This window comes from Carlito syrichta, unplaced genomic scaffold (assembly GCF_000164805.1).
Source record: "Carlito syrichta isolate Samal-C Ts95f unplaced genomic scaffold, Tarsius_syrichta-2.0.1 Scaffold306749, whole genome shotgun sequence".
Classification (NCBI taxonomy): Eukaryota; Metazoa; Chordata; class Mammalia; order Primates; family Tarsiidae; genus Carlito; species Carlito syrichta.
The window spans coordinates 139,572-157,365 of NW_007250845.1; the positions used below are offsets into that span (position 1 = coordinate 139,572).

General features: G+C 50.0%; 1 protein-coding gene across 2 annotated transcripts in view; it reads right to left on the reverse strand.

Moving 5' to 3' along the window:
• Window positions 1-17,794, reverse strand: part of ADCK1 (aarF domain containing kinase 1) — a 96,975-nt gene that overhangs the window by 28,015 nt on the left and 51,166 nt on the right. For both annotated transcript variants that reach the window (XM_021715152.1, XM_008063326.2), the window contains 2 exons: window positions 15,328-15,486; window positions 4,092-4,250 (listed from right to left, as the gene is read on the reverse strand). In XM_021715152.1, the coding sequence (XP_021570827.1) occupies window positions 4,092-4,250; window positions 15,328-15,486 (318 nt within the window). The remainder of the gene's footprint in view (window positions 1-4,091; window positions 4,251-15,327; window positions 15,487-17,794) is intronic.

Consider the following 17,794-nt stretch of genomic DNA (forward strand, 5'->3'; position numbering starts at 1 on the left):
GGCTTTGGTCAATGTGCTATGAAACAGGCCCTGGTATGTCTGGGTCAGCGCCCATCACCCAGGGCTGCCACCCTCCCAGAGCCAGAGCCCAGAAGAGTAGGGTACAGATGGAGTCAGGTGGCTAGGTTGGAACCCTGGCTCTGCCACCTACAAGCTGTGTGACATGGGCAAGTTTTACCCCTCTCTGAATGCCAGTTTCCCCACCAGTAAAATGGTGATAATGGTTATAGTGCAAGCAACACCCACCACTTCCTACTAGTATGAGCAGCTCACAGGCGCCTGACATGGCACCACATGCTGCAAGGGCTGGACAGACACCTACCATGCTTACAACAGCCACACAGCTTTCACAGGAGGTTCTGATACACACCAGGGTGCCGCTCCAGATGGTTTACCACAACCCAGATTCTCGCCATGATAGATTACAAGGTAGAACAGCCCAGGGGCTTCATGAGCCAGCGCTGGGCACGGCTTCCTCCATTCAAAGCCTGCCTCTGCCCCTTGCTGTGCAACCCCGGGGTCTGACACTGGGCCTCAGTTTCCCCCTCGATGATGTAGGGCTAATAATGATATCTCCTGTGGGAATGCTGCAAGGATTAAAGAATAAATACACATAATACACTTTTTTTTTTTAGGATACAGGGTCTCATTCTGTTTCCCAGTATTGTGGCACGATCATGGCTCACTTGACCTCCTGGGCTCAAGTGATCCTCTCACCTCAGCCTCCCAAGACTGCAGGCACAAGCCACCATGCCTGGCTAATTTTTAAATTTTTTTGTAGAGAAGAGGTCTTACTATGTTGCCCAGGCTGGCAATGCACTTTCAAGTGTATACCGCAACATATACATGTAAAAATTGTCTAATATTAATCATTATACATCAGTATAATCATCTGAGATTCTCAGGAAGCTACGATGCTTCCCCAAAAACACAGGCATTCCCTCAAAGCTTGTTCAGAATTTCTGGAGGGTCACATCTCCTTCCCTCACCCTGAGAAGCCCTGAACGGCCCTGCACACCTGTCCCCACCTGCACACAAGCAGACACACGCTCATTACTCCCAGTCCCACACCCTGTGGCTACAAGGCCTCTTCCCTGCCACCTTGTCCCCCCCAGGTTAGCCACAAGCCTCAGTGCTTGTCCGGTCTCCTCCCCCCAGCACATGCACTTTGCTGCCAGATCCCCTAAGCCTGGTTGGTCTTCCTGGATCAGCCTGGCAGCCTCTCGCCTTCTCCCAGGCCCCCAACACTGAGGCCGGAGATTTGCAGCCCAGGCCTGAGGTTATGAAACCCCACGGAAGATGCCTCACACATGGAGAGGTAAACTTTTCACCGAAGCTGAATCACGCCCAGATACTTTAATGGGCACCAGCGTGCTAAAGCCATCCATCTCCAGTTCAAGAGCCAAAATGGGTCCACGGTGTAAACTTCGCTTCCCACTTGTGTGTTGAGGCAAAATGAATCACTCAGGAGTCTTCTTTGTTCCACCATCGACAAGAAACAGTGTGCATGTCTGGGACGCAGCAGTCAGCCAGTGCATTAGTGATACCCCCGCCTGGCATCCTTGTGTGAAAAACATGTTACTGTTATCAGCACATGCCTTGGTCTGGTAGTTGCTGGTTGGCCCCAGCCAGGGGACAGTGTTACTGTTTCCATGGGAACAGTGGAGGAGATGGCTCTGTCTGGATCACAGTCCCGGCTCTAAGGAGTACCACGACCAGGGAAAAGGTAGTGCCCTGAGAGGAGCACCCAACTAGGAGTCAGAAAATCTGGGTTGTCGGCCTGACTCCTCCCCTCGAACTGTCATCTGCAAAATGGCCGTTGGAAGGATTCAGAGTCACAGAACCTGCATGGCATTCAATGCAGATGAAACACCCAGTAACGCTTACCAACCCCTTAGTAGAGTCCATATTTCTTGAACACCCTTTCCTAAGTAACAAATCCTGAATGGAGTTGAGTCCTTCCTCAGAGGAATCCACAGAAACAGAGAGAAGGGTTGGTCAAAGTGCTGCCCAGCCCACACTAGGACAATACCTTTGTGTATTTGTTCCCTTATAGGTGGGAAGTTTTCCAAGGCAGGGGTTAGCCCCCAGCTCCCAGCACAGCAACAGACCCAGAAAATATGGCATAAAGGAATGAAAGAAATGAGATATGCAGGTAGAAGCATGTCTGAGACTCTACAGCGGCATGCTAATTTGTTCACGCTATTAATTGTCCGAGAAGGCCAGATTTTCACTGAACTGGTGCTTGATCTTCAAGGCTGGGGCAGTGCCACCAGATCTTGTCTGCACTCTGAATTTACAGGCCCCAGCGGGTCTGCACATCCATGTCAACAATGGTGGCTAAAAAAATGCCAGTCAAGTATATTGGGAGCACCGAGACAGATCAGAACCTCAACACTCTCAAAGAGTTAGACTCCTCCACTGGTTACACCATCCACAGACATTGCACAGACCATCACAGCCACGGTTCTCCCGTGAATTCTCAGGTGGCTGGTGTAGATACACCCTCAGTCACTCCATCCCTGTCAGTCCATTTGGACAACAGAAGGAGAAACACTGTCTCCACTTTTCATGATGTCTTCAAAAGCCATAAGAGCACCTTAGTCCAGAATGACAGAGCCTTGCATCTGGCATTCCAGGCCACCCTCCCCAAGAGCTTGGCTGGTTCTAAACCCAGCATACAGGCTCCCGCGTGCTCTGTGACCCCTTCCCACATTCTCTAGGCCTCCTGAAGAGAGAAAGACAGGTTCTCCTAGAGATGAGAGCCAAGCTCTCTGTACAGACTATCAGAGGGGGGCCCTCCAACCCCAGCACCATCCTAACAAAGGGGTCCCTCTGGGTAAATGGGTACAAACTGACTAAGGACAAAATGTGTTGGAAAAACAGTGGTGTGGACAGGCAACTCTCTCGTTCCAGCCCTGTGTGCCCTGTGGGGACATCAGGATGGTCCTAAAAAACAAGCTCCAGTGCCGACCCCTCAGCAGAGCCTGCCTCGACCCCAGGGGCCATGGCGTCCCTTCTTCTGAATCCCCAGGGTACTTGAAGGCAGCACCTCCCATGGGGCACTGGCAGCTGTGACTCTGTGCCACAGGATATTGTCTCCCTCATTAAGGGTCTCTTACCACATAGGGCAGTTCTGCTGTAATGCTTGCTTTGAAAACATAAATTTGTCCCAACATGATTGATATATTAGAGAAGAGTTTGATCGTGATGCAAATTTTGTATTTTCTCACGTGATCTACCATCTGCAAGAAACAATGCAAGCACAGGAAGCTGCATCCAGGGGAACATGTCACCCAGGAACACACAAAACACACACACCTCCAGCATTATCACGAGCGGGTGAGTTGCCCACCTCCGGGGCTACGGCTTTCCGTCCCATTTCAGATGGCCCCCCTTCCCCCACTACACAAAACTCACCTTCTGATGCCCGCTTTCCCAAGTGGGTTCAAGGCAAAGAACCATATGCCTTGCGGTTTTAAGTACTTCTCAGCCATTTAACATGTGTGTAAAAACTACACCGCTGCTTTTGTTAGTTCTTATCTTCTTTCCTTTTGTGTTATTGAGGAGGTTTTTGTCTGTTGTACTCCTAACCCATTCTCCCCATAAGCACTGGGTTTCTGTTGTTTGATGTTGTATGCTGTGATTTCTAGGAACACATGTTGTATTATAGGACTAACTATAGAGTAAGTGAGCAAATGTAACATACATGTGTGGGAACAGCCAGAGTACAGCCATGCTAGCTATCACTATCATCATCATCATCATCATTGTCATCACCACCCCACGCTTCACAGAAGCAGAGACCACAGCATAGAGGCCCTGGGATAGTGCTCAGTGTCTTGAAATTGTTAACTGTTCAGTAAACGTCTGTTTAACTGACTGACAGGTCAACAGTCCCCCTTGGCATTTCTTTGCAAATTGCCTTCAAGGGCTTTCATTTGCATCACCAGTGACAAATCATTCATTCTCAGTAAGAAGACTCAGGAAGGAGATGTCCCGGTTATGTCCCGAAACAGGGGATGCTCTGGGCAGGACCCATCCCCCCTCTTCCGCCAGACCTCCTTGTCTCCACTGCCCCACCCTCCTACCTTCAGGAAGTCAAAGCGCTTGAGCATCTGGGCCACCTTCTCAGCATTCCTCCCCTCGTTGAGGAAATCCAGCTCCAAGGGCAAGTTCTTCTTGGCCTCATCCACCAGCCACATGAACTCGAACTCTGGGAAGAGCTGCTTCACGGCCAGGACAAGCACCTGAAACCCACCAGGTACCCCGTCAGCTGGCCCTCAGCAACCCCACGGAGGAGCACTTTCCCCCATCCTGCCCAGGTCTTCCCTGGAGTAAGGGTGGGTAAAGAACCTGCACTCTGGACCTGTCTCTGTGGTCTCCACCCTAGGACCCATCTCTGTGGTCCACACTGTGAGGGGCCCATCTCTGTGATCGGCCCATCTCTGTGATCTGAACCCTGGACCTGTCTCTGTGGTCTATACCCTAGGACCCATCTCTGTGGTCTGCACCCTGGGACGCATCTCTGAGGTCTGTACCCTAGGACCCATCTCTGTGGTCTGCACCCTTGGACCCATCTCTGCGGTCTGCACCCTGGACCTGTCTCTGTGGTCTATACCCTAGGACCCATCTCTGCGGTCTGCACCCTAGGACGCATCTCTGCAGTCTATACCCTAGGACCCATCTCTGTGGTCTGCACCCTGGGACCCATCTCTATGATCTGTACCCTGGACCTGTCTCTGTGGTCTACACCCTGGGGGACCCATCTCTATGGGCTACACCTGGAGGCCCATCTGTGTGGTACATCCTGGAGGAGCTGACCTCTGTGATCTGCAACCTGGACCCATCTCTGTGGTCTGCACCCTGGGACCCACCTCTGTGGTCTGCACCCTGGGCCCATCTCTGCGGTCTACACCCTCAGCCTGTCTCTGTGGTCTATACCCTGGGCCCGTCTCTATGGTTTATACCCTGGAACCACCTCTGTGGTCTGTGCCCTGGGGGGCCCATGTCTGCAGTCTACACTCTGGGCCAATGTCTGTGGTCTGCACCCTGGGCAGGTCAAAGTCCAAGATGATGACAGCCCAAAGCTGCAGCAGTAACCACAACTACTCTTTGCTGAGGGCTCTCCACGCAGCCGGCACTGGGCTAAGCACTTCACCCGCTACCCTCATTCAATTCTCACAACAACTCTGGGAGATACACAGGTACACAGCCTATCATCCCACTGTATGGATGAGCAAGTTGAGGTTCTGAGAGGTTACAGGGCTTTCCCAAATCGCCCAGCAGGGGAAGCCCACAGTCAGAATTCCACAAGGGTCGACCCAACTCCAAAGCCCTGCTCTGAAGCACTTTGCTCGGCTGATGCTGTTGCTGCCCCAAAATCTGTTCCACATGGTACTGTTTACAAAGTGCTGAGAGGGTGCTTCAACTGTCACTGTCGCTTTTTGGTTTTTTAATTTTTTTTAAATAGAGATGGGGGTCTTGCTATGTTGCCCAGGCTGGTCTTAAACTCAAAACCAGGGTTCAAGCAATCCTCCCACCTTGGGTTCCCAAATTGCTGAGATCACAAGTGTGAGCCACCATGCCTGGCCATTTTTTTTTTAACTTCTTAAGCTGACTGGTTGGTACTAGAGCACTCATAATATTATTTTTCTATACTTTCTGTATTTCTAAAATATTTCATGATAAAAAATTAAACTGGAATAAGAAAACAAATCTGGACAAAACACAAGGAGGAAGAGATAAAGAACTTGACCACTTGGATGAAAAGTTCAGATTTTTTTGCAGTTTGGCTCACTGTGAATTCTTGAGTGATGACCTGATGGAAGGGGACTAGAGAGTCCTTACCCGGCATTCAGGTGTCAGCTGAATGATGCAAAATTAAACAAGAGCCCACAATCTGTGCAGAGCACAACACGGCCTTCTGAGGCTGCCCCACCACAGGGCCCCGGATTTGAGACAGCTGTGCAAGTTCTCAGATGATAGCACTGCAGTGGGTGAACAAGAATGACACCAGGGACAGAGGAGATGTACAGAATCCCAAGAGGGACACAGAACGCCCTGGCTCTCTCAGAAGCTCTCCTATTGGCCTTCCAAGCCAGGCCTGGGGAGAACACTGCCTGATGGTCTCAGTCTTCACCCAGGCGACAGTCAGACGGCAATGAGCAAGAACTAAAAAGCCATGCACCCTTGGTATCAATCCCTTCCATTCTTCCTTCAAGGACCTATGGAGCACTAGCTACAAGCCCTTGTCTTGATATCATGCCCAACACTGTGTTAGGCACGTGTGAGACAAAGAAAATAAATCTAACACCAGACTATTAACTCAAGGCATTTGCAGCTTTGATTTTAAACCCTATGTCCTGGGCAATGTACCTGATGCCATTCTAAAAGAATCATCACACAGGGTTTTCATACTCAATTTCTACCAAAACCCTTAATTATATTAGGCTGCAGTTTAATTTCTTTTCGGCATTGTCTGCTCTTTCATGGACTAGACCTGTGACCTTATGATAATCCACTTAGTTTACATTTTGCTTCGGTTTCTGTTGTGCGGAACTAGAAGGGTGAGATGGCAAGGGAGAGGCCATGGACCGCACGCAGTGGACCCAGGCGCCCAGGCACAGCAGCCTCGGGACATAGTGTCTCATCACGGTGCCCTCAGATGGCCCTGGCAGCCACCAAAGTGGAGGCAGAGCCCGTATACGGGAAACAGAAGCGATTCACCCTGGCTGGGGCTGAGGCCATGCACGCCACCTAAGTCACCTGAATTCCACACTCTGGGTTCTGAGTTCAGGTAAGAAAAGCTCTGTAGCATTTTGCTGTAGTCTAGGTTCCACACAGGAAGGGCAAGAAAAGGGGCCACAATGACGTTCCCTCATTTATTCACTCAGTATTTACTGATCACCCTCCAGACAATTACCCTAAGCCAGACACCAGTGTATGTGGGAAGCTACCTGTAGCCTAGGGAGGTCTATACCCAGGGGGGTAAAGCTTCTGGCCAACCATTCCTCATCATATACTGCACGGTCATTGTTATTTGTGAAGTTTTAAATTATTATTAATAACCAAACAGCACTGAAAGGTCTTTTAAAGATTTTTCTGTTACTAATCAATTACATAATTAGTCAGTATTAATACTATTGGTTATTATGAACACCTGATGTCATTAATCATAAAAGCAGTCATAGGTTTTATTGATGAATATTAATTGCTAATAACTAATTAGTAAACTAATTCATAACCCAAAAAACTTTTACAGTGTTCAAAAAACTGGTTTCTAGAGCATTCTATGGGTTGTGGGTCACTCCCTTGGTTACTGTAAACTAAGGAGTTTTTTTAAAATGAAAGGCAGTGGTTCTTAGATACATGAGAGGTCACCATCCCCTTTATGGGAGGTCACCAGTTTGAAGGCCTGATGCCAGCCATGAAGCCCAGAAAATGTATATATTCACAAAATTTTGCAGTAACCCAAGGGTTATCCAGTCCTTGAAACTCACTGGGTGAGGAGGGAGCCAGGTCAAGAGTCTATCTGCTCCAAGTGGTTTGGTCTGCTGCCATTTTAGGCTTCTCTTGGCTGAAGAGAGTAAAACAAAGCTCCCCAGTCTTCCCTTCTGGCTTCATTCCATTCCCTTCATAAATGAATCCACTTAGTTCACCTTAAGTAGATTCATTTCAATTTTTCTTTTTGACAACAGATGCAATCCACTAAAATAAAACAGGTGCTATTATCAATTTGACTTTTTGATTTTTCTCCCAAAATGTACCCTCTCCATAAAATTCTTCCAACCGCCAGTGTTTCCACCAGTGCCTGCCACATACTCAACACTCAACAGATGTTTACTGAACACTCATATGAATGAACAAGTGAGTAAATGAATGAACAAATAAATACCTCAAGAGTCTGTTTTCTCCTCTGAGATCATTATATATTCACATTTGTGTTCTCCAAAGGGACTGAGCTTTTCTGAGTTTGGGGTAGGAAAAACAATAACCTCTGAATTTTTGGAAACCATCATTTCAGAATGCCTGAGAACTCTGTTTGATCTGGAACCTTATGAATCGATCAAAGTATATGAAAAAGTTAACAAAAAAAAGAAAAAAAAATAACACTTCCTTCAAGGTAAAATAATAAAACTGTTTTCCTATAGGGTCATTGGCTCACAGAAGGAAAAATCAACTGTGGGCCACGCAGAAATATCATGGGAAAAAACAGAAGTTTGAAAACAAGTGACTGTTATTTATAATAGTGGAAAAAAAAGGGGGGATTCTCAGGGTTTAATCATGAGTTAATACCTTCTACATGTCAGGCACTGTGCTTTGAGCACTTTCACACACAAACTCTCATCTGATCTCCTTCTTGCGGGAAACGGGTTCCAGGAGGCCAAAGTCACACGGTCTGTAACTGTCAAGGCATGATCAGGACCCATTTTTTCCTTGTTCTTTCTTGTTATAGCTCTGCTGCAGGCAATACAACACAGGGCCACATAATAGGAAGCCTGAGCTAAGGCAAAGAAAGAGAGCTTTGCAAACTGCAAAATGCAACTGAAATCTGAGTTACTGTTATCAAGCTATTATATAGTATAAAAGAACGTTCTATGGAAAAACAGCACACTCAATGGAACACCTCTACCGATCCCAACTGGTAAAAATGAATGTTTGACAAGGATCAAAAATCAATTCAGAGGTATGTAAACGGCTTGCCATTCACAGGGTTTATCTTTGTTCTAATAAGTTATTAAAGTACACACTTTTTAGAAAACAGAATTGCAGGGTAAAGAGAAGTTTCCATAGGATGGTCTACGTCTCCGAATATATTTTAATATATATTTTAAAAATTAAAATCGCAGTGGGATTCTGTGCCAACCTAAACACTACATAGCCACCCACAGTTAGAGTAACACAGTTAGTAAAGAAACAAGATGACAGACAGCATGTGCTAAAGATGCTTCGGAGTCAAAAGCATGACTGGCACAGGTCTTTATTTTTAGAGACCCTTGGGATGGGCCAGGTGACATCAAGGTGAATCCGGTCCTGGTGCTCAGGCCAGACAACCCCGCCCCAAGACAGCAGAGCCTTGGGGCCTGGTGGTGCCTGGAGAGTACAGGACTCGGCCACGAGTTGAATTCCTCGGCTGACAGAGCACATGGGTGTTCCTCACCAATTCAGAAGCTTGAGAGACAACTGGGAGTGACGTGGGATGGCTGGTACCAGGGAACTCTGGTCTCAGCTCACAGATGGCTCAGTCCTCTCCTGCCCTCAGGCAGCAAGAATGACAATGAGGTACAGCCTGCCAGGCTCCCCACTGCTGTGGGCAGGAAGGAACTGCTGCAGAGCCAGCTGCCAGCAGACAGGGGACTCTGCCTCGTCAGTTCACCCCTCCTGCTGAATCACTGTTCCGATCTCTGGGCCCAATTAGTCTGGCTCTGGACAGCCACTCAAATCAATAAGAGCCACTGGCCGCGCATCTAGAAGTAGAGCTGCCCCAACTATTAAAGGGACAACATCAGGTGATAATGACAAAGCTGAAAACATCCTCGGCTGTGCCTTTCTCTTTTGTGCAAAGTCATCGACCATCAGATTCATCAAACGCCATTTACTGAGAATTGGCCTCTGCCCCTCGCCATTCTTCAGTGGACCCTCCCAGGGGCCTGTCCCCCTTCCCCAAGAGGGGTGCCAGTTCACAAGAGACACAAAACATGAGGGTGGCACATGCTGTTGGTGCCAACCTACAACCATCTCCCCAACCTCCTGGCTAACAGAACTGCAATTCTGTGCATCCTCCATGTCCCTCACGGAAAGTGGGCCTGAGAAGGTCAAGACTGGCCCAAGTCAGTCAAGCTGTTCTCACTTCTCCTCCAAGACAAATTCAGGCATGGGCATTACTTCTGGCCAATACGAAATGAAGGGAATTCCATTAGGGAATCCCTTTCTGATAAACCTGGCAGAAAAAAACAGGCCCTCTTTGGCATCTGGAAATCTCCTACTTGTAATACCAGGAACTGCTGCAGCTGTTTTGGGCCCATCAGGGAAGCCAGCTTAAAAGGTCGAGGCTCGAGCTCAGGAAATCAAGGCACAAACTTAGGAGGTGGAGGTGTGAGCTTTGGAGAACAAGGCACTCACTTAGCGGGACAAGCCAGGAAGCCAGGACAAGCCAGAGTGAAAGAAGGAAAGGACCTAGGTCCTTATGAGTCACAAGGAGGTACTGGACTAGCCGCCTTGGAACAGCTGGCCCAACTTCCAGGCGTTTTCACATGTGAGCTAATAAATATGGAGTATTATTAGCTATACCATTTTCAGGTGGATTCTCTAATTCTTAGTGCCAAAGCATCCTAACTGACACAACCACGAGTTACCACCTCCTCACTCTCAAAAGTCTCACCCCTACAGAATGCTATCCCCCTCTGTCATTACTGCAAATATATGTTTGGATTTACACGCCCACCTCTTAAAATGCAAATATGCAGAAGTTAAACCTATCAGCCACTCTCTCGTTAGTGTGAATTGCTTTAATCAGATTGCCTTCCTCTCTAGACCAGGCTGTGATCCATCACAGGGCTGGGGGAAGAACGGTGGAATGAGGCACACATGGACACACAACATCTGGGACAGACATGAAAGGAGGTGCAGCTTTTTCTGGAGAAAAGCGGCCTCACCCCGTCCCTAAGTTTCTGGTGGCTAAAGAAGCCCTAATGCCCCCCTAGGAACCACACTCCTCCAGCCAGGAATGCCTGAGCACCTTCTTGGGGTTGTCATTCCTAAAACCAAGGCACCATTTAAGCCTGGACTTATAAAAAAAATTTATTCATCTCACATATCAGACAAAACAAGTTTCCCAATGGGCTCTTCTTGGAATTACAGCAGAGAAGGACCTAGGTGGGACTCTTCTCACCAGAGACCAAGTCCCCTGAGAAGGCAGCACTATTGCTGCTGTGGCTAACGTGGAGGGTCCGGGTGGCCACGCGTGCGGATCTCAAGTGTGCCTTGGGACTGGCCCAGCGCAGCCTCAGCCACGGCCAAGGAGCCTCTCTGCACCAGGCACACAGCCTGCCAGCTGCTTCCCAAGAACAGTGTTGGATGCTTAGCTCGGGGAGGAAGATGCCAAGTCGTTATGACTGCGATTATTGCCATGACCTTACAGCAGCCATCACCTAGGAAGCCAGCGAGGCTCTGAGCAGAAAAATGGCAGCTGTCCTCCCAGCCCAAGTGGGCTCTGATGGCCATTCAGAGGCAAGGTCCTGCTGACTCTGGAGTGGCTGCTGGGATCAGGAAACCCAGGGGTCCTCCAAGGCTTCTGGCTCTCTCCAAGCCATAGCTGTTCCACAGCCACCAACAGGTGCTCCAGAAAAGATGAGTTTCCAGGTGGATGGCCAGGGTCTCTCAGCAAGCCCTCCCTTGCCTGGGCCTGCTCTCCTTCCACTGCACAGCGCAGCTATTCCAAACCCTCACCCCCTCTCCAGCCTCCCATGCCACCTTTTTCCCCCTCATTCTCAGCAGATGGTCTCGCCTCCCACTTTAGAGAAAAAATAGAGGCTATCGGGCTACTCCACACGGGCTGTCACTCCACTCCCCCTCGCCCCTCTGCCCCCACACTCATCTGTCCCAGCCTCACCACGGTCCTCTGGGCTCAAAACAAAGGCTGACCAGAGGCTCATGCTTCCCCCTGAGGTCCAGGGGCCCAATCGCTTGGGTCTCCTTATGGACTGGATCTAGCGATTACCTCTCTCTGCTGAATCCCCGCCCCCCCATCAGCTCCCAGCCTGCTTAAGCACCTGCAGCACCTCAACCTATGCTCTGCTCTAACCATTACCCTAACCCTCCCCAGCCTTCCACAGCTAAACCTTTTAAAAGAGTATTTTTTGCATGAGGGGTCTCTGCTTCCTTGGGTCTCAATTTTCTTCCACCCCCTCGGGCCGTGTAGCTGTTCTTCCTAACTACCCTAAGTCACCGAATCCAAAGTGCCCTTCCCCAGGGCTTTTCCGATTTGATTGAGTAATTCCAGCAGATGACATTTTCCAAAATGGCTACAACCAATCCCATTCTACCATGCTTCTAGAACCTTGCCACGCTCCCATTCAGAGGTAGAGTCTATTTTCCCTGAACTGAACTAAGGGGCCTCTGTGACTGCTTTATCCGAGAAAGTCAGGAAGAAGTCGTCCTATGTGACTTCCAAGGTTGGGTCATAAATGGTGATGGACTTTGAGCCTTACTCTCTCAGGACACTTGCTCTTAGAACTCAGCTGCCAGGCTGTGAAGAAGCCCCAACGACCGTGTGGAGGCTGACGAGGAGAGGCTCGAAGTCCCTGGCCCACAGCCTCAGTCGAGCTCCAGCATGGGAATGAGCCACCTTGGACACGGCTCCTCCAGCCCCAGCCAAGCTTACCCTCCTTGCACGGAACAGATGAGTTTCTCTGCCAAGCCAAACTGCGGATTCACAAGCAAAACACAGGACAGGGGTTGTAAGCCACTAAGTTCTGAGGAGACTCCTGATGCAGCACTAGAGAGCGGAGTGAGGCTCGAAGGCTCTTCCCTGGAGGTCGCAGCACGGCTCCGCCCCGCTCTCCCCAGCTCTCCCACCACACCCTCCTGGTCCCGTCCTCACTTCTCGAGGCTCACTCCCCACACCACGAGGCTTCTCATAGTGTCTTACCTGCTCTCTCTCCTATTTCTTTAACTTTACAGACCTTCTCTGAGTGGTCTCAGCTACTCCCTCAGATTCAACTATCACAAGACCCTTTGCCCGACTTCAGCTGACAGGGAGACGCCTGTCCAAAACTACCACATCGCTCTACCGCCCATGTCACTTTGCTCTCAGACCCACCCAACCGCCTCACTCTCTTAAGAACCCACATTTCCTCACCTCCTTGCCAACGCACTTCCAGCAAGGCTTGGCACGACCCAGGGGCAACACTGATGGAATACAGGGGACAGGAGATGAAAACACTTTGCCTCCAACAGCATCTGGGGCTCCAGCTCCCAGGTGACTGGCCCTGTGTCTGTGATCCGGCTCCCAAGAGCCCAGCTTCCCCCAGATGGTCCAGCTCCCGGACCCTCGAGACTAGCAGTGGTTTCCTGCTGTGTGTGATGGCCTCACCATGCCAGTCAGCTTCTCAGCAATGCCATCCCTTATAAACTCCATTTTCTGTTTCAATTCCCTCTGTTTGAAATACCGAGAGAAATCTCTTTATTCCCTGACTAAATCTTGACTGATACACTGTAGTCCCTCCTCATCTGTGGTTTTGCTTTCCAAGGTTTCAGTGACCTGTGGTCAACTGCAGCCAGGAAATAGGTGAGCACAATACAATAAGGTATTGAGTGGGGGGGTCAGGGAGAGGGAGAGAGAGAGAACATTCACAAAACTTTTATTATAGTGTACTGTTATGATCTACTATTTATTTTATTAATTTAACTACTTTATTATTAGTTACTGTCATTAATTTCTTCCTGTGCCCAATTTGCAAATTAGACTTTCTCACAGATATGTATGTATGTAAGATTTGGTATTGTCCATGGGTTCAGGCATCCTCTGGAGGGTCTTGGAATGTATGGATGCTTCCGTCTCCCCCTTCCTACCAGCCCTTGTCCCTCCCCGCCACGTGAAGCAGGCCTCAGAGTCCTGATGATCCTGCCCCTTGGGCCCACCCACCTCCTCTGCCCCCATGACACTGCCGGGTTTCAGATCATTGTTTCTCCCTCAGACCCATGCAGCGGCCCCTCAATCTGTCTCTTGGCTACAGTCTTTCGGCCTCTGATACATTCTCCAGACTGCCAGCAGATTTTTATTTCTAATGCACATCTGATCACGACAGTCCCCTGATTAAAATTCTTAAGTGGTTCCCCACTGACTGCAGGAGAAAATCAGATGTGCTCAGATCCACAAATATGAATTGCATGTTGACTATGCAGACCATTCTAGGCCTCAGCCTGGAACACAGGGCCTCTGTATTCTGTCCTGCCTCCCTTCCCAGCCGCACGGCCAGCCACTCCCAGCTACACCTGTGAACCAGATGAAGTTCTCTGAGCAGACCTGTAGAACTCAGGCCTTTGCCCATGCTGGGCTGTCCTCCCCATGCCCAGTTATCCCGTGGGCTCTCAAGGGTCACCTCCTCAGGAAAGCCCCCTTGACTCCCCATCTATCCAGGCATCATGCTGCACGGCACGTGCCAACACCCCTTTGACAGAGCTCATGTCCCCACACTGTGGCTGTGTCACACCTGTCTCCTCTGCTAAGTGGAGAGTCCCCAGGATGAAGATGGAGGTCACACACTCTCGGGTCCCCAGCCCCCACCTAGTACACGGTCTCTCAATGCGTGTGTTAAGTTTGGTGAAAGTGAATTGAGCTGAGTACAGCGGCTCACACCTGTAACCCGAGCACTTTGGGAGATAGCGGCAAGAGGATCACTTGAGGTTAGGAGTTCAAGACCAGTCTGGGCAACACAGCAAGACGTCGCCTCTACCAATAAGAAGAATTTAGCTGGGCATGGTGGCACATGCCTGTAGTCCCAGCTACTCAGGCTGAGGCAGAAGGATCGCCTGAGCCCAGGAGGTCAAGGCTGCAGTGAGCTATGATCGTGCCACTGCACTCCGGCCTGGGTGACAGAGTGAGACTCCAACTCCAAACAAATAAATAAATAACAAACTGGGTTGAAAGAATAAACTAAGAGCTCAGAGTAGGAAACGAACAAAGGGAGGGGTAAGGGAGAAGATGGGGAGGGAAAGGCTGGCCGGCTAAGCGGCTTGCTGAACTCCCCGTGAGGGCGCTGGCTACTGCCCCACTTGGTGGCCGGCTCACCCTCTTCCTCCTTTGCTCTGAGTGTGGAGCTAGAAAATTCCACCAGGGCCTTTCCCAGGGCTATTTCCAGGCAACTAAGTTTGTTCATTCAAAACAAATATCAGAGAAGCAAACCTGGAATCTGCATATGTATTTCTATGTGATCTGAATGACTTATCTGTATCCCTGTTGACCACATGCTCCTTTTCGTTATAATTAAACAAATTAAGATGTAACTTTTTCTACCACCAAGGACCCTTTGGTTTATCTCATTTCTAGAACACCCTCCCTGAGGGTCCCTTGGCCCTGGTAGCTGCTCAGCATGTACTGAGACCCTCACTGGCAAATCAAGTGACCAACCCCAGTCCACCACAGGGTCCTGTGGTAAGAGAGTTGTCGTGACACCTCCTCTGTCATGGTCCCAGCTCTCCCTTCCCACTCTGCTGCTCAAAGGGCACCCTCCACCCAGCAGCCCGAGCCAGTTCCACTGAGGCCGCTGGATCCCAGGGACACACAGATGGAAGATGGAGGAAGAAGAAAGGGAGGGCTCTCACCTCCATCAGGAGAATGTCCTTCGAGCTCTGAGCCTGCACCTTTGGGTGCTGGACCTTCACAGCCACCGTGCGCCCATCACGCAGCACTGCCTTGTGGACCTGGGCCAGGGAGGCTGCTCCCAGAGGAGTGTCATCGAAGCTCATGAACAAATCATGGATCTGTTGGGAGTGGAGAGAGGACAGAGCCACTGAGAGGATGACACATCCAGGGAGGGGGCCAGGAGGATGGCCAGAATCAGGCTGCCTGGTGCCCCCAGGACAGATTTTCTGCCACACCAGCTGTGTGCCAACCCAGGGCTGTTGCCTGGGTCCTTTGCTGCCATGGAGACTCATACTAGACATAGGGAGAAGCGGGGACAGAAGACACACATGGAGGATGTGCCCTCATCCATGTGGGTGGGGTCCTGAGCACCTCCAGAGGCCAAGGAGCACTGTCTGCAATGTTCAGAACTGTGCTGCAGCCGCCACTGAAGTGTCCACCATCATGCCTCCTGGACCACATACGAACAAGCCAATGTCAATAGAACGTGGCCCAGGGCGGCCCAAGACAGGGCACAGATGGAAGACGGCTCAATTCCACCATTCAGGAGAGCTCAAGGAATCCAGGCACCCTAATAGTAAAACCGGCACCCTGATAGTGAGCATGGTACCCCATAGATAGTTCCTCAACCCTTGTCTCCTCCCTCCCCTCCTCCCTCTTTAGAAGTCTCCATATCCGTTGTCCCCATCCTTATGCCTTATGCCGTTGTCCCCATCCTTATACCCAGTGTTGAGTTTCCACTTGTAAGTACAAACATGCAGTATTCAGTTTTCTGTTTCTGTGTTAATTCGCTTAGAATAATGGCCTCCAGCTGCATCTATGTTGCTGCAAAGGAAATGACTTGTTTCTTTTACATGGCTGCATAAAGGCCTTTTTCAAGACTGGCCAAGGCTGAAATCCTAGTCCTCTCCATTTCTTTAGGCCCCTGTGCATTCTCATAATTCTGGCAAGTTCAGACCTCTACATGCATACACATACACACGCATGCATGCACGTACAAACGCATACAGAAGTCATCAGGCACATGCCACCCCTCCCGGCCCACCCCCAGGCGCTTGTGCTTTGAGGCCCCTTCAGTCTGTGTCCCCTTCCTCCCTCTGTCCCTACACCGTCAGCGGTCATTCTGCCCTGCCTCTTGGACCGCAGAAGTCACAGAAGCCACAGCCACATCCCATCCCATCTGCCAGGCCGCACCACGCCTTTGCTAATCTTGTCTCAGAAATCACTCCCTTCAGCCCCACCGTTGCTTTTGCAGCTGTCACTAGACTCCACCCCATCTTGCAGCATCCTGCAGAGGCCAAAGGCCTTCTCCACCAGAGGCGGGCCTGGGATGGGCTCCTCATGAGAGATGGGCCTGGGATGGGCTTCCCTGGCCCCCTTCTTCCTTGCGGCGTTTTCATTTGTGTCCCTTCCAGTACTTAGGTCTCCTGCTCCCCCAAAACGCTCTCATCTGCTCCCCTCCCTTGTGAGTTCTGGACTCCCTGACGGCAAGAGTCTTCCCTCGTCACCCACCCCAATCACCCTGGGTCTCTCGGCACAAGAACCTTTTATCACAGACCTGGGCTTGGGATGGGAGAACACCAGGACCGCCACACTATAAACCCCATTAGAACATCAGCCCAAGTGGGTTGGGATTCTTGTCTGCTCTGTCTGCTGTGGAATTCCCGGCACCAAGAACAGGCTGGAACTAGTCACCACCAAACAATTATCTGCCGAATGCCTAAATCCAATCTTCTCTTGTTGCAGAAGAACTGAGTCAGCTCTTCCTTCCCTTTGAAATGGCTTAGACTTTCCTGTTCGCACATTTCTACCAGTCCGAAGACCTCAAGTGTATCACTTTCCAAAACAATCAAAGCACGTGTCACACGTGGGACTTACCTAGGCGGACTCCACCTGTTATTCCAAGGTGAGTGACTCCCTGGCCTGAATGCAGAACCTTGAATACCCCTGGCCACATGACTGGTTCAGAGACAGACACGTAAATCCACTGATCCAACAGACTCACTCATTTTACTTTTGTTTGAACTACAGGAGAGAAGACTTCTGTCTGTTAAACATAAAAATAGAAGTCTGGAGTGGAGTTGCTGAGGGAAAGAAGAAAGTAGAGCCAAGCAACAGAGGGAGTGAATCCAGGTCACAGTATTTGAGCCTCTTGATCTAGCCATGCCTGAATGCCTATCTTTTGAAAATGAATAACCTTTTTCATTTAAGTCAGTTTAAGTTTTCTCTCCCACATAACTGAAGGGGTTCTGACTGATACAGTGTGCATTCAGGCCCCAGCTGGGATGAATGAAATACACACAAACCTGGTGCCCGGCAGCCCAAGAGACTCTAAGTGGAAGTTCCATCCCCTCTCCACCCTCTTGCTGGACTGGGATCCAGGAATGGAAGGGAAGGCAGAGCTTCAGCAGCACTCTCGGCCATGAC